The sequence below is a fragment of the Theileria equi genome, chromosome 3 (assembly GCF_000342415.1).
Source record: "Theileria equi strain WA chromosome 3, complete sequence".
In the NCBI taxonomy this organism is placed as follows: Eukaryota; Apicomplexa; class Aconoidasida; order Piroplasmida; family Theileriidae; genus Theileria; species Theileria equi.
The window spans coordinates 2,297,953-2,312,640 of NC_021367.1; the positions used below are offsets into that span (position 1 = coordinate 2,297,953).

Below are 14,688 nucleotides of genomic sequence, written 5' to 3' on the forward strand. Positions count from 1 at the left end.
GTCGCACGAAGTGTGTGCCTCAACATGAGAACCATACCACACATTAGCTTATATAAAAAGATTTTAATTTAATTTTACACGAATGTCGAATCAATAACATTCAGCATGTTAGAAATTGTAATAGTGGATTGCGACAGACCTCCCAAGGTTTTAATATTGTAATATGCAGCCTCCTTGCACATTTTTGTAATTATTGCTGGGTTAATGGTATATTTTCCTCTATATGAAGCGATTTTTGCCACAATTTGGTCCACTCGATCCATAAAATCACATCTAGCGTTCAAATAAAGTTCAAAACAGCTCTTCAAAAGTGAGCTATCGGCAACGTCACCGCTCAGGGTTAATACGTGCTCAAATCTCCCCCTCTGACATATACTATATATTTGTGTAGAAACGTACGGTTCTAAGTTTCTTCGGTATCTCAGAAGCCTTGTTGGCCGTACATATGAATAGTACCGATTTGTTGGATAGAAACCTGGAATTTGTTGCAAATGAATCCATTTCCATGCATAGCGCCGAAATCGTTCGTTTTATATAACCAGCATCGGTACTATTCAGTGTGTCTAACCCTTCGAACAAAACAGTACATTGAGTGGAAGATCGCCTCGTGCCTATAAGAAAGTGTCATTAATACTAGAATAATACCTTCTTTCAAACATTTATTAAACTGAATCTGGATTGAATGAAAAAAATTATGAATTAACTTTTCTGAAAACCCTACTTGTGGCCTTAGGAAATCAAGAATGTTTGCTATAATGAGTATTCCACCAAGTTCCCATGCTATAGAGATGGCTAGTGTTGTTTTACCTGATCCAGATGGTCCGTCAATTATTAGACCATTAGCTGCATCAGGGTTTATGGTTTCATCCAAAAATGAAACAACCTGATGATAAACACCATCAGATAATACCATTCTGGAAAGTCCTTTTTTATAGTTAAGATTTCCAAGATGATCAATTTCCAGTGGAGCAATTTCATCAGGCACTGGAAATGTTTTATGGTAAATGCGATATGTTGTAGGCATATGGTCAAGTAAGTGGAGAGGTGGTCTCAACGATATTGCTTTTTGAAGTGAATCACGGATCAATAACCAGCCAGATATCTCATTTATATGTTTGTTAGACGCTATATTAAGTAGTTCACAGTTCACATGGCGGACCAAAGTTTTAAGCTCCTCTAACGTATATCCCTGGACCATTTTCATTAAATCAGTATATATTGAAATCTCATTTCTGTTCATTCGTTTAGATACCAAATTAAAGTGTTTGATAATATTCAACGATTGTTCTAGGTACCTGCACATAGTGTTTTCATCTGCTAAAAAGTCACTTTTCAAGTAAAAGTTGACTTTAATATAAGATATACGTGATAAAAATGAGATGGAGTCATTCTTTAACAACAAATCTGACTTTCCATCTAAGTTTGGGTTTTTATTAAGTGCCTTAAATCCTCTATCTTTACAGAGCATAAACAAAAATATAGGTAGATTCAACTTATTCCATAATCCTGTATACTCTAAAATTAAGTCTAAAAGTAATGATCCTGTGTTAGTCGAACCTTCTATGTTGTACTCTAGAAATATATCAAAATCCTTACATATTACAAATATTCCATTATTTTTAAATAGACACATGAGTTCGCCATCTAAATTTGTTTTTAGTGTTCTACAATTTTTTACTAGATCTCTTTGGGCTATCAATCCATCTAGTGTTATTGAAAGTAATCTGTGTTCTAGTATAGGCCACTTGCTATTATGTTTTAAGAATTGCAGTAATAAGTGACTTTCCTTGCGAATTATATCCTCGAGTATAGTGTTGGATGAACTGCTATGATGTTCTCTAAGCCGTTTGCATAGGTAGACACAAACGTTACAACAACATGATCCGATGTATCCGCTATTTGTATACCACCAATTAGCGTCTCTACATGGTGACAAGTAATCAAAAAGTTTAATGGTGTAAATTGGATCCTTTCGATCCAACTTTGCATTGGAAGAGATCCAGAAAGCATTCTTACAAAAGTTTCTACACCATTGATATAGTTGAAATTCTGCAATAAAAATATAAGGCAATACAAATCTATTGTTACCTTGCACCGATGTTATTAGATAGCCGTACGTTCCACGTATGCTAGAATTACAAAGGTTACAAATAATACTTGAAAAAATTGAACATCCAATTGATTTTAATAGCAACGATTGCACCCGGTTGATTTCCAGCGACGAAGATGTGGAATGTATTTTCCATTCATTCATATATTCTATGAGAAATTTTCCTATTTTTCGCCTTAATGCTTGAGATGTATCGGTGGAGGTATCTAAAAAATATAATATAGTCTTCAAAAAACGAAATATGCATACTAACCAGATGGAGTGGGCAGAATACGAGGATTATTCCTCGTAAACTTCTTTAATGTCCAAGAATAATGTTTTACATCCTCTGTGTCTCTCAAATTACATCCCTTTAAGTTGTTACATGGTTTATAATTGTGTAAATTCCCATTCTCTTCTAAAATCAAAGATTCTATGGAATAAAACGGAGATATTTCCAGTCCAATAATTGACATCTGGAATTAGGCAGCAATACATCGCCTTCATAAAAGTTAATACGAGATTAAAAAACTTAGTGATCAACTATCACTGGGCTTACTAATTATCCCGCACTTTGGCGAGGAAAGTGAAGTATCTATGTTAAATATACTGAAATGAATCGGTTGTTTGAGTATCTCGACTAGAAATATTAAAACGTTAACTCTCTGTCCACATTTGGGGATCACCCATCTAAAAGTTAGATCGTGCACTCTGTATGTAAAAAATAAGCTTCTAATTAGTTCAATTTCTTATTTGAATTGGGATTAATCGCACAGTGTAACAGGTAATGTGAAAATAACATTTGTGTGTGATGACTTTGTTCTAATATCTTGGAGAATAGCCATTACTGTAACATATAATTTTGAACATCTTGCGATTTACTTTGTTACATCAGTTTGGGCTTTTGGCTCTAAATGTGAAACTAGTGTCTCAAGAATAAATTAAACTCATAATGAGAGATAATGTACACTATGGCTTTATTCAAATTCCGTTGAGTCACATTAGCCCGTTTGCTATAGATGAAGCACTGTTACTCTACAAACCTACACCGGATGACATAGTCAGAAAGGATAATCACTCTAGGGTTATATTTAATAATGTCGCAATTACACAAGAAGAGGAGGAACATGTAGAGAAGTTTATAAACTATCTACTCAGTGAATGCTCCATTGTGGAAAATATGCTAGAGAATGAACTCTTGGAGCTCATTCATCTGATGCAACCTGAACTCCTAAGACTTCTATATTCAGCAAAATTTGACTATGAAGAAGCTGCATCACTTACTCTAAAAAATTACGAATTTAGATTATCTAGTTTGTTACCGGCAACTATAAATGAAATAGAAAAGGAGTTAAAAGAAGGTTATTTGTATTGGTTTGGACGAGATAAAAAATTTAGACCCACACTAATAGCCGATATCTTTAAACTGCAAAACATTTCAGTGGATAAAATCCTAAAACTTGTGATTTTTTGTTTCGAGTTTTTTTTGAGGTATATTATTCTAATGTTTGCCTAATGTATACGAATTATTTAGGTACCTTCATGTTGGAGGAAGAGCTGAAAGTTACAATGTTATGATTGATTGCTGCAATAAAAGCGTTGTAGAAGTTCCAATACAAATGATAATTAAGCTTGTAGATTTGATGCATTCCAAATATAGAGGTAGGCTCCATAAGATTTACCTCATAAATACTCCAAGTTTGATAAATATGATGATGAAAACGCTTTCCACTGTACTGCCAAAAGGCACATTTGAAAAAATACTTATATTAAAAAAGGATTTCAGGGACGTTCTTTCGAAACTTTACGATCACAACCAACTCCAAGAGAAATTTGGTGGGACATCTTCAGACTTGATAGAAGATTTTTATCCCTTTAAATTTTTCTCAAACGTAGGTAACGAAGTCAAATCCGGGATTTCTCCGGAGGTTATTGTAAACTTACCTCCAAAAATTCTATATGGAACTTCTATGATTCTAAAGAAACAGAGATTAGTGCAGAAACGGCACAAATTTTTCGAAAGTCCAGATAATATGGGTACAGAGGAAGATTCATCCTCTAAATATGATTTAGAGTCATGGACTAAAGAAATAGGGATCTACATGTTAACCAAAGATACGGCGAAATATATCATAAACAATAGGCCCCAACTTGGGGTCATGGTGGAGCAAAATATAATAGAAACAAGGAAGGATTTAAAATCATTTGTGTGTAAAGTGAAAATTTAATAGTAGCAATTAGTGTGTGTAAGATTGAAATATTGCAAGAAATACGAGTTGTATTATGGAGCTAAGTGCCATACTAGCAATTCGAAACGTCTTATCATGCTGCGATAAATCCAAGGGAGGTAATGTTACAAAAATAGTACAAGATGTTGAAACGAACAGATAAAAATAAGCCATTAAATGTAAAGCGTACAAGATATGCTTAAGAGAAGGGAAACAAACCATGGCCAAACTCATCCATACAGATATTTTACATAACGCAGCTAAAGGGATCTGAGTATAGCCACTAATACCCAGAAATCCCACTAAACCTTTTAAGTCACTAGTTCTTAGAAAATGATACTTGCATAAGAACATACTCAATGCCATTAATGTAGTGCAAGAAAAGCATATCATGGTCAGCTTCATCAGGGTTCCAATTGATACAAAAGATACTGGATAGGCAGAGTGAAACACTTTGTGAAAAGAGTTAACATAAAAAAGAGACCCTGCTGTGAAGATATTAATCCAAAACGGTCCGTACAAATCGGGTTTATCCCGTATAGATGTCAATGTATTGTAAATATGTGATGCTTTGTCTACATTATTTGCAAATGAATCAAAGGATAGGTCGTTCACACTATAAAACCCTGCACCAACGCTTCTATCTTCTTGCTTATTCTGTTTTTCTTCGGAGGTTATCTCCAAATCTATTATGGTAGCATTCGGATCTTTGCTCTCCGACTCTGCCGAAATTCCACCTTGAGTTTCCACTGGCATATCATCTGCATTATTATTTCTGTTTCCAATCCTTTTATTCAGAGTACTAGTAACATCTTTTAGCCATTTTAAGCATCTTAAATTGAGGCATATGTAAGGGAAAAGCGCCGCTTTACATCTATCCTTATACTCACCTTGTGAAATATCAAAGAAGGATTTTAAAAAATTCAAATGTGTATTCAAAACTAAATCGTTAGAATTGAGTTCTATATCTTGCATTTGTCCTTCTAAACCCGGAGGCATATTATCAACCACTATATTGTTCACCTGGTGAACAATACCGGTATCAAAGCCAGAGTCTTCGCAAGTGATTGGCATTATGATATACTATATGTATAAATATGTACACATTATATGAACCAACCCAGAAGCTGGGTATGAGCGGTATTATTTACATTAATCTTCGCATTAAGCACAAAAAATTGCGAAACTTTGTGTGTAAATGAATTCGTTTGATTTAGGCATAATATTAAAAGATAACAAGGTATCTATGTTCTTTTTGCCGATACATAATGGGTAAAACCTCATAAATACATTTACCTTAACACCGGGTTTTAGCTTCCACCAATACCGGCGATTGCAACTATTCAATCATTCATATAACTCAATATATCAATAATGAATATCTTCGATAAGATTCTTCGTTTCTCTCCTCACCTAAAAGGATGATAAGGAATATGTACATCCCTTTGATCTACCTACTTTCTGCCAATGCCATATGCAATAGTTAATTTTAACTGCTACTTGATGAATTTAAAAGTATGTTCCCTAGTTTTTATGGGCAACGAATGCAAGGAAGATATTTCTGCGTGCACGGTGAGTTGTTTTCCAAAAGTGCCTAAAAATGGATGAAAACTACGTGATGTCGTCAAACAAACGCAGCTATCTCAATTCAACTAAGATTCTTTGTACTAAAAGGCTTGAAGAGTTAACCGATGAAGAAATATTTTCCCTTTTGGACCGCCTGGGATGGCCAGAAGTACCTTCTAAAAGGTTCGTATGTCCCAAAATTTCCCAGAGGTTGTCTCTTTGGTTGTTAAATAAGCTTTTTTTTCAGTTGAAAAGGAGGATAACGCAACAAGAAAATGTATGTCTTGATTCAAATAGAGGAAAATCTAAGACGTCCGAATATACATCCTGTAACATAGGACACCCAAATAGCTTTAGGGCCGGAGAATTACATCTAGTTGCTTATTTGATATCTCATATGCAAAAACTAGATGCTTTATCCGCTTATGCATCTGTATTGAGCAAACTAATATTTTTGGATTTTAAAAATCTCTATAACCATGAAAGGAATAGTTTTGGAGATGTTTCTCTTGTTCAGTTATTAAATTATGATCAGACAAAGATAAAGGATGCCTTAGATTCGTATGCATCTCATATTGAATCTGTACAAACATTAGCTTCTTGTCTTACTCCAAGTGTGGAAACATCTAATGGACGGCAATCCTATTCAAAGAAGAAAAAACTTACATTGTCATTTAAGACCAATGATATTATTGAAATGGTCTTGTCTGATCTGGAGTTATTCAAACTATGGAACAATGTTTATATGGAGTTTACATGTGCTAGCGATGACACACTCTTTCAATCGGTACTATCCATACTTTATAACATTTTGAAACATTTCACCATTATCATAAATGTTCTTCTGGAACTCCTTGAGGGAAATACCAACATAAAGAGCTCGTATGAGCATATACTAGACCTTTTGATGGAACCTCTATTCAAATTTAGATCTAGGATTGATGATATGGAAATGCATACCAAAATGATTTATAATGATTCACAATATCTATATGATCTAAATCATGTGATATGTGATGTAGCCTATTCCCTTTTTAAAGTGGTAAGCTTTCCTATAGAAAAGAAGTTCATTTTTGGCTGTTGCGATTTTGTCTCCTCTGAGATATTTGAAACTTCTATAAACGTACCATATACCACACTTACTCAAGTTAGTGGTTCATCAGTACCATATTCACATAGGTTTATGATAAAAATGATAACGTTATTGAGGTTGGCTCTTGAGGATGAGGAACAAATTCTTACAGTTAGAGGGGTTTGCATTATGTTACCAGATATAGTAGAAAAATTGTTAATTTCTACAAAGTCATATATAGAGAGTATGAATAGTATGAGGGATGTTTTATACTACAACGTATCTTATTTCGGCATACTAACTCCACTTGTAATGAACTTGTCTAATAAATTGTTTGAACTACCGTCTAATAAGTCTACCTTATCTATATCGTTGTTGGAATCAATACTCTCATTTATTTCAACAATTTTTGTTGCGAATAATTTTAATATCTTCGTTTATAATGGAGATAGATCAAATTTAATATCGGAGGTTGTTGAGCAATCCATTCATTTCATTTTTTTCTGCTTGGAAAAAGGATATGATTTACATTTCATCAATGAAGCCATGTTTGATAGACCTTATGACGTCAGGAGGTATCTTTTTGAAATTTCAAACTTTGGAAATGATTCATGTTTTATGAAATTTTCACATCTACTGTGGACATCATTGGATATTCTAGTCTCATTAAAACTTGAATATGCTGATAAAAATATAAATGAATTGCTAAAACTAATCAAAAGAGACTATGAGGCATATTATACTCATGATATGGATAATAAAACTATGGGATATTTCCTATCTACAAAATATCTTTGCGATTATAACGAAGATACAATACCAAGTGAAACATTTGTTAAAAATTTAATAACCGCATATTCTATCTCTAATGATTTTGTATCGCTAATTGAGCATGCCTATAAATTTGCGCAGATAAATTCACAAGGAAAACTGTTTTTTAAACATCCAAAAGCCTTAGAAGCCTTCAGAATGAGTAGTATAATATCATCACAATATCAAATCCCATTAGTATTGAATAAATTTGTTTCAATAGTGAGTGATGGTAAATCTTTCCGATTCGTTTCTACTATATTGGCAGGATATCTGAGTGGATTGGAATTCGATAAAACAATAATTGGAAGGAGCACAAAAGAAATTCATGATCTGTTTAAGATTATTTCTTTTAGCTATGATTGTATGGGTTTATCGTTGGTATTGCAATTCACAACTACAACCAGAAAATTGATTTCATGTATAAACATAAATGAACTACCGGCTGTTCTATATGAAATACTAGAACACGCATATGAATACGTGGTAACTTTTTCAGAAAAAAAAGGATGTGATGTTATGACATGGTTAGGAATATTCTGGGTATCTTACCATCTTCTCATGGTTGTAAATGATACTGGATGTGATAAATACATAGTATGGAACAAAAAACTATATAAAATCATTAAAAACGCTCTAAAGTCTATTACAAAATCCAATGAGGATGTAAATTTGGTGAAGAAGGCAGTGTTGTCCATATTTCCAAATCTATCTGCATGTTCAGGCATGCCACATTTAAAATCACGCGTTAAAAACCTAATTGATTTCCGTTTAGAGGCTTTTGATCAAAAGTTTTCCATACAAATGGCTGAAATGGTTCCTTACCTTGTTAATTGTAATTATTCAGTTTGTAAAATTGTATTTAAGAAGATATTATCTGTAATTGCCTGTGAAGACACTGATGTAGAGTCAAAAACGATATTGCTCTCTGCTGGCAAACTACTTATTGACAAACTTATTCCAACTTATGGTGAAGTTTTATTTTATAAATTTGCTGAATTGTGTCTGGTTTTTTCTTCTAGTTGCAAAAATACCTACTCGTATACTTTAATCGACGACGTTTTGAAAATTATGTTATCTGTACTAGAATATGAAGAGGATATGGAGAATTATGTATGTTTCTACCATTTGACCTGTGATTATTTGAAAGTAATATCTGGATCCACAAATCTACCCGATAAAAAATACAAAAGACCTAGACTCAACATTTTTGTAGTGCTATCTGAAATGAAAAGCCTTGTCAATAAGATATGTTTAAGGGAAGATTCCAAACATGAGGGAATTTTGAAATCTATAGCCATGTTTCACTTCAAAGTGATAAGAAAAATTGGAGATTCTATCTATATGAATTTATTTAACACTAAATATTCCACAAAAGATGTATATAGGAATGTAGATAATGATATAGAAAATCTTGTATTGAAAGCGCTTGGGATGGAAAATTCGAAGGACTTGCTTAAAATATATCTGGCTGGGTATTCTGATGATACTAACCTAAACAATCTCATCATAGTTGAAAAAATCACAGAAGCTATAAATAACAAACATACGCACATACACCTGTTAGAGACAACCGATGAACAATATCAAGTTATTGTGAGAAATACTATAGACTATTTATCACATTCTTCTTGTCTTGGTATGGAGAAATCTGGATTCATCTACTTGTCTGCGATGATAGGTTATTTGGAATCATATTCACATCACGTTCGTAATCATATGGAGTATCTCGATAATATCCATAATATTTCTAGAAATTTAATAAAAAATAAATGCTATGGCAAAATTATAGAACCTTTGTTATTGATCTTGTACATTATCCTCTCAAATAATATGGACCTTATTACTTCAAATTTTACCAAAATATATGAAATTATTCTGAATTTAATAAGCGCCAAACATGAATCCTTCCATCATCTTTACGTGGGAATGTTTAAAAAATCTACTGATGAGGATCTTCATACGTTAAAGATACTAAAAGTTCTATTTAATGATTCATCTGATACTAACTTGTATTGTAAGGCCATAAGCTGTACCTGGAGTTCATATCTATCTGCAAAAACAGAAAATGACTTGCGTAAAAGAATGGGATCTTTTGAACTACTTCTCTTATTAGTATCTGATGATTTTTTTAAGATGCTCAATGACTGGGACTCTGAAAGTTTAGACTCTACATTAAAGTCCATAAATATGGTTATTACAACGCATCTTACTGATTTGTGTTTCATTACTCTAACCGACTATATGGACAAAAGTCTGCTGGAATTTGTTGTAGTAAATCTCCAAATGAATAATTCTCTATCCTTGAGGCTCTATTCTGAAACAAAGAAATATGGTATGTTATTTTATCTATAAAATCCCTTTTTAGTGGGCGAAAAGGCGAAGAAATCGCTGCATACAAACGTATCTGACCACTTATTTACAACATCAGAAATCGCAGTAAAAATCCTCTCCAAATGGTTCGTTTTTATTGTTATAATAAGTCATTCCTCAGTGACAGCTCTAATAATCCCAAGCTATTTATCATTATTGCAACCTTAATATATAATTGCCTTTATACACCAATTAAAATGTGTAAGTTTATGCTTATTCACCCTAAATTCCACATAGCAGAGGGGCTATCTAGTGCTCAGATTAAACGACACACGAACACCTGGATACGTAGATTTCACAGAATTAATGCAGTGTTAACACAATTTGTCACTATAGTTGGAAAAACGAATCATTTCCAGCTATATTCACTTATACTGAGGCTGATGGCTATGATTTGTGATAGACGTATCATATCTACAACTAAGTGGTATATGCCTCATGTACTTGTTCCGATCGTAAAAATTTGGTATTCCCTTAATAAACTCATCACACGCACATCAACTCAAAAATGTTAGTTTAATACCACACATTCAATATTCACACAGATGAATTGACAAAGTGTGAGAAGATTTTAAGAACATGTGTAAATAAATCGATAGCAATGTGCAAATTCAAAACAAAGCAAAGTATATTCCTACTCTTGCATGATGAATCGAGAGCATTTATCAAAGACAACCTGTCCAAGATCTAGGTGAATATTGATATAATCGAATTATTGCTACACTCATGCCGTCAATTTTTGATAAAACATACCTTATAAACATAAATGACATCCTGTTATTTCTATCCGTTTGAACGTTCGCTAGAAGAATGTTTAACTTTCTGTCAAAAAGATCTAGGTTACCCTTGTATCGTATAGGTGCTGATATACTGTTACCGCTTTTACATACCACAGTAACCCTTTTATTTGAATCATATACACATCTTAAGTAATTGTAACATGCATTCCGTAGATAAGAATATCCTGTAAAACGAAGACCTAGTAAATATTCAGAGAGCCTTGCTTCATACTTTGTTCTTGCGACAAAATGTTGCAATACTGCGGATAAATTAGTATAAAGAGTGAAACAAACAATTTTTCAAGTTTGGGGTGTGCTTTTCTGAACTATCATTTAAAACCGAGGCAGCTCTATTCTTTAGGCATTCATTTACCGGTTGAACCGACCATGGCAAGAGATAAATTGCGTGTGAAAGGTTACCAAGAGATATTTTTGAGTCCTTTACCTCAAAAAGTGTCTTTAAAAGTTTCTATGTGTATTATTATCGTGTTAAGGTTGATTTAGATACGACATACCTCATCTTCCACGTCTTTAGTGAGACTAGAATAAAAAACATCCAGCTTATCACTTAATGGAAGATTTGTGATGGAATCTATGAGAATTAATGGATCAAAATTTGGACTAAGAACCGAGCATCGATCGTCAAGCATTTATACACATAAAAGTCCATAGTTGTTTTAATAGTTATACGAGTGTGTTTCAAATAATATGGCATGTTTAAACATCAACTGTTCAAGGACCTGATGGAAATTGGAACATTTGTGAGGGAGATGTTGACATTACCAATTTCATCTCATAACTAAATTGATAACCCTGAGTTTGCAACATAGACACAAAGACTTTAGAACACCTAACCTAGTACCTGAGAGTTCTACCTTCTAATATTAGCAACTTGCAAAGTAGTCACGGTTATGCTATGATTCAGATCTAACAATCTAATCTCGATCGGCTTAAAATCAATCATCTATTAATGCTAAAATATTTAAAACATTGTCCTTTTATATCTGAACCATGAGTAGCCACAGAAATTCAATATTTCCTCTACTTAATCTTGAGAACAACAACTTAGATCTCTAATTTTCCTTGTTTTTTCTTAAGTCAAGTTTCAGATCGAGCCCATAAGAATCTATTATAAGCACAGTTATTTGGAATTAGTAAAATACTTTTCGCCAAGTGATGAGATTTAGGGCTAGGTATCAAAAGATCCCATTGTTGCGAAACATATCAGAACTATATCTCAAAGAAAATAAAATATCAAATTTTCTCTCACAAGAAACTCAACATGCATTATATTAGTTGAGCATGATTTTAATTACTGGCATGTATAATTATAGGTGTATATCTTTCTGAAACATATTAGTACTTTTTGAAAATGAACAATACAGAGATTTATCACACAGAACTCTTGGAAAATGTAGTATCAAAAGATGACTCAGATTCAAACGATGTCTGTTTTATACGTTTACTTGAAAACCTAAAGGATGGTTGTACTCTACATAGTTTTCCAGTAACTAGTTCCATAGATCGTTTTGATAATAGTATTAACGAGGAGGAGGAAGAAGAGAATGGACTATGTGAATTAGATGAATATTCAGGAAATCTAAATGGATCAAAAAAATGGGAAAATACAGACTTTACAACCTACGGTCTGAAAAAAGACCAAAGGAAGACAGCCTATTTCAACAGAAGGCATGAACCAGAATATCATTATTTAAAATATTTTTCTAGGAATAAAAAGCTGAGAACAGAATCTTTAGAGATAATTTGCGATAAAATTTATGGACTAGAGCTCCATAATAGTAATGAAAATATAGAACGTAGTATTCTTGATGAAGCTTTAAGCAATAAATCACTGGGCAGTAAAGACAGATATTGCGAAGAGTTTCAAAACAATAAAATCTGTAAAAATACATGGTTTTCTTCTTTAGTTTCAGATTTAATAGAGGATAGTGGCAATAATGCAAGTATAAATTCTGTGTCTTCTGAAAAACCTATAAAAGTTTCTGAACCGGATGAGACTTTTCAGCCTTTACCAACTCCAAACAGTGATCAATTTTATCTTGAAATAGAAGGTGCTGTATCAAATTTTGAGGGCCCTGAAAGTAGTATAAAGGAAGACGATGGTATCATGGTGGAGCCTCCCTTACCAGGACCGGAAGATGATTTGCATATACCCAAGGGGTCTTGCAATTCTAAAGGTATTTCAATTATCTATTTCTTTCATTTTATATTCAGAATTAGTATCGCATAGTAAAGAAATGATTATTCATATGGCTTCCAGTGCTATGAAAGGTGACCAAACAGATATTAAAAAACATTCAGATTTAAATGTACCGGGGTCAGCAAACAATGAAAATAACCAAGTATTATCTGGAACTCTAATTCCTAATCTTGAAACAGCGAATAAAAACATAAAATCAGATGTGAGAAACGCATCGTCATTCCACATATCTAGTGATCATCTGAATTTGGCAGTAGGCACAACTGACGGAATGATCCACCTTTGGTCATTTTTGGCTAGAGAATACACTTTCGAAGGTTTAAGAATAAATGATACCTGGTGTGCTGATCCTTTAATATGGAGATCATTGGGATCTAAACCAAAACTATCAGTAAAGGCTCATCTTACCGACATTATTTCTATATATGTAAACCCGGTTTGTGAGGATGGCTCTGAGGTATCATGCATAATTGCAAGTTCAGGGTACGATTATCATGTTAAAATTTGGAGTTTTTATAAATGCCAATCACGTTTGGATCTTATTTCAGACTTCATTCTTGAACAGATTCCAATTAATGTATCTCTACTTCCTCGTTCTTATAAAATAATAGTTGCTACACAAATGGGTATCGTTGAGTTATGGAAGTTAGAAGTTCCTGGGAACATGAATGAAACATCCTCCAAAAGGATAAAGCACACCATAAAAGTAGAAAATAGTGTAGATACTGGAAAAGAGATTACGAATGCATCTATATCAGAACGTGGCAAATATTATGCAATCGGCACTTCAAATGGGTTAGTAATTCTATACGATACAAATTTAGCGCTTATTGGCACGTATTTATGTAAAAATAGACGGGGATATTATGCAAATGGTAGACCCGTGACTGGGCTATGCTGGAACAGTGGAGAAACAATAATACTTGTGACTACATCTGACTCTAGGATTCGCTTGCTTTCCACAAGATCCGATGAAAATGGAAAGCTACCTTATCTTGAAAAGCTAAAAGGGCATAGAAATGTTACTTGTAAAATCGGCGCAAAATTTTTTGGCAGAGAAGACGAATATATTTTGTGTCCTTCCGAGTCGGGGCATATATATATTTGGACAAACAACCAATGTGGCAGTTTTAGAAGTAGTATTTCCAACAAACTATCCACAACTCGATATAGCGAAAGAATCCGATTGCCTTCTGGGACATTACTATCATCTATTGGACTATATAACGTAGAACAGTGGGCACACATTATGCCAACAATTCTGAAACAAGAATACAAATTTAAAGGGGATAAAACTCAACCAAATGGATGTTTGTGGTCGTGTAAGAAGATGCATAACAAAGGCATGGACGCAAAAAATTCTGATCCTAGAGATGATGTATTGCTGATAACAGTTGAAAATGGACAAGAATTAAAATATTCAATTTTGAGTCTACAGTGTTTCGAATTTGAAGTATAAATTAAAAAACGTAAAGAAGCGCCAAATCTGGCATTTACGAGATCAAAATTACGGATGCACAGACAAATATCATTGTAAACAGACATTGAAC

General features: G+C 33.4%; 6 protein-coding genes across 6 annotated transcripts, besides 1 other annotated feature; 3 read left to right on the forward strand and 3 right to left on the reverse strand.

Moving 5' to 3' along the window:
- Positions 1-48: 48 nt before the first annotated feature.
- Positions 49-77: a sequence feature (AT_rich).
- Positions 75-2,254, reverse strand: BEWA_011530 (ATPase, AAA family domain-containing protein; the record flags this gene model as incomplete). The annotated part of the gene is made up of 3 exons (XM_004831344.1): positions 75-365; positions 400-611; positions 646-2,254. 3 exons carry the CDS (start codon positions 2,252-2,254, stop codon positions 75-77), a joined length of 2,112 nt encoding a protein of 703 aa, XP_004831401.1.
- Positions 2,255-3,041: 787 nt separating this feature from the next.
- Positions 3,042-4,317, forward strand: BEWA_011540 (hypothetical protein; the record flags this gene model as incomplete). Its single annotated transcript, XM_004831345.1, has 2 exons — positions 3,042-3,580; positions 3,624-4,317. The coding sequence occupies 2 exons, from the start codon at positions 3,042-3,044 to the stop codon at positions 4,315-4,317; spliced, it is 1,233 nt and encodes a 410-aa protein (XP_004831402.1).
- Positions 4,318-4,326: 9 nt separating this feature from the next.
- Positions 4,327-5,569, reverse strand: BEWA_011550 (hypothetical protein; the record flags this gene model as incomplete). Its single annotated transcript, XM_004831346.1, has 1 exon — positions 4,327-5,569. Exon 1 carries the CDS (start codon positions 5,389-5,391, stop codon positions 4,327-4,329), a length of 1,065 nt encoding a protein of 354 aa, XP_004831403.1. The 5' UTR covers positions 5,392-5,569.
- A 348-nt stretch (positions 5,570-5,917) lies between these two features.
- BEWA_011560 (hypothetical protein) lies at positions 5,918-10,306 on the forward strand (the record flags this gene model as incomplete). The annotated part of the gene is made up of 2 exons (XM_004831347.1): positions 5,918-10,100; positions 10,134-10,306. 2 exons carry the CDS (start codon positions 5,918-5,920, stop codon positions 10,304-10,306), a joined length of 4,356 nt encoding a protein of 1,451 aa, XP_004831404.1.
- A 370-nt stretch (positions 10,307-10,676) lies between these two features.
- Positions 10,677-11,657, reverse strand: BEWA_011570 (hypothetical protein). Its single transcript, XM_004831348.1, has 4 exons — positions 11,433-11,657; positions 11,212-11,386; positions 10,892-11,177; positions 10,677-10,856 (listed from the first exon to the last, which is right to left on the reverse strand). Exons 1-4 carry the CDS (start codon positions 11,565-11,567, stop codon positions 10,826-10,828), a joined length of 627 nt encoding a protein of 208 aa, XP_004831405.1. The 5' UTR covers positions 11,568-11,657; the 3' UTR covers positions 10,677-10,825.
- A 632-nt stretch (positions 11,658-12,289) lies between these two features.
- Positions 12,290-14,597, forward strand: BEWA_011580 (hypothetical protein; the record flags this gene model as incomplete). The annotated part of the gene is made up of 2 exons (XM_004831349.1): positions 12,290-13,115; positions 13,153-14,597. The coding sequence occupies 2 exons, from the start codon at positions 12,290-12,292 to the stop codon at positions 14,595-14,597; spliced, it is 2,271 nt and encodes a 756-aa protein (XP_004831406.1).
- Positions 14,598-14,688: the final 91 nt, after the last annotated feature.

Excerpts from the sequence above, each read along its gene's own strand:
- BEWA_011570 (XM_004831348.1), bottom strand. The coding sequence starts at position 11,567 with ATGCTTGACGATCGATGCTCGGTTCTTAGTCCAAATTTTGATCCATTA. Across the intron at positions 11,178-11,211 it reads CACCCCAAACTTGAAAAATT|TATTGCAACATTTTGTCGCA; the intron begins GTTTGTTTCACT and ends ATTTATCCGCAG. Across the intron at positions 10,857-10,891 it reads ATGTCATTTATGTTTATAAG|CAATAATTCGATTATATCAA; the intron begins GTATGTTTTATC and ends GCATGAGTGTAG.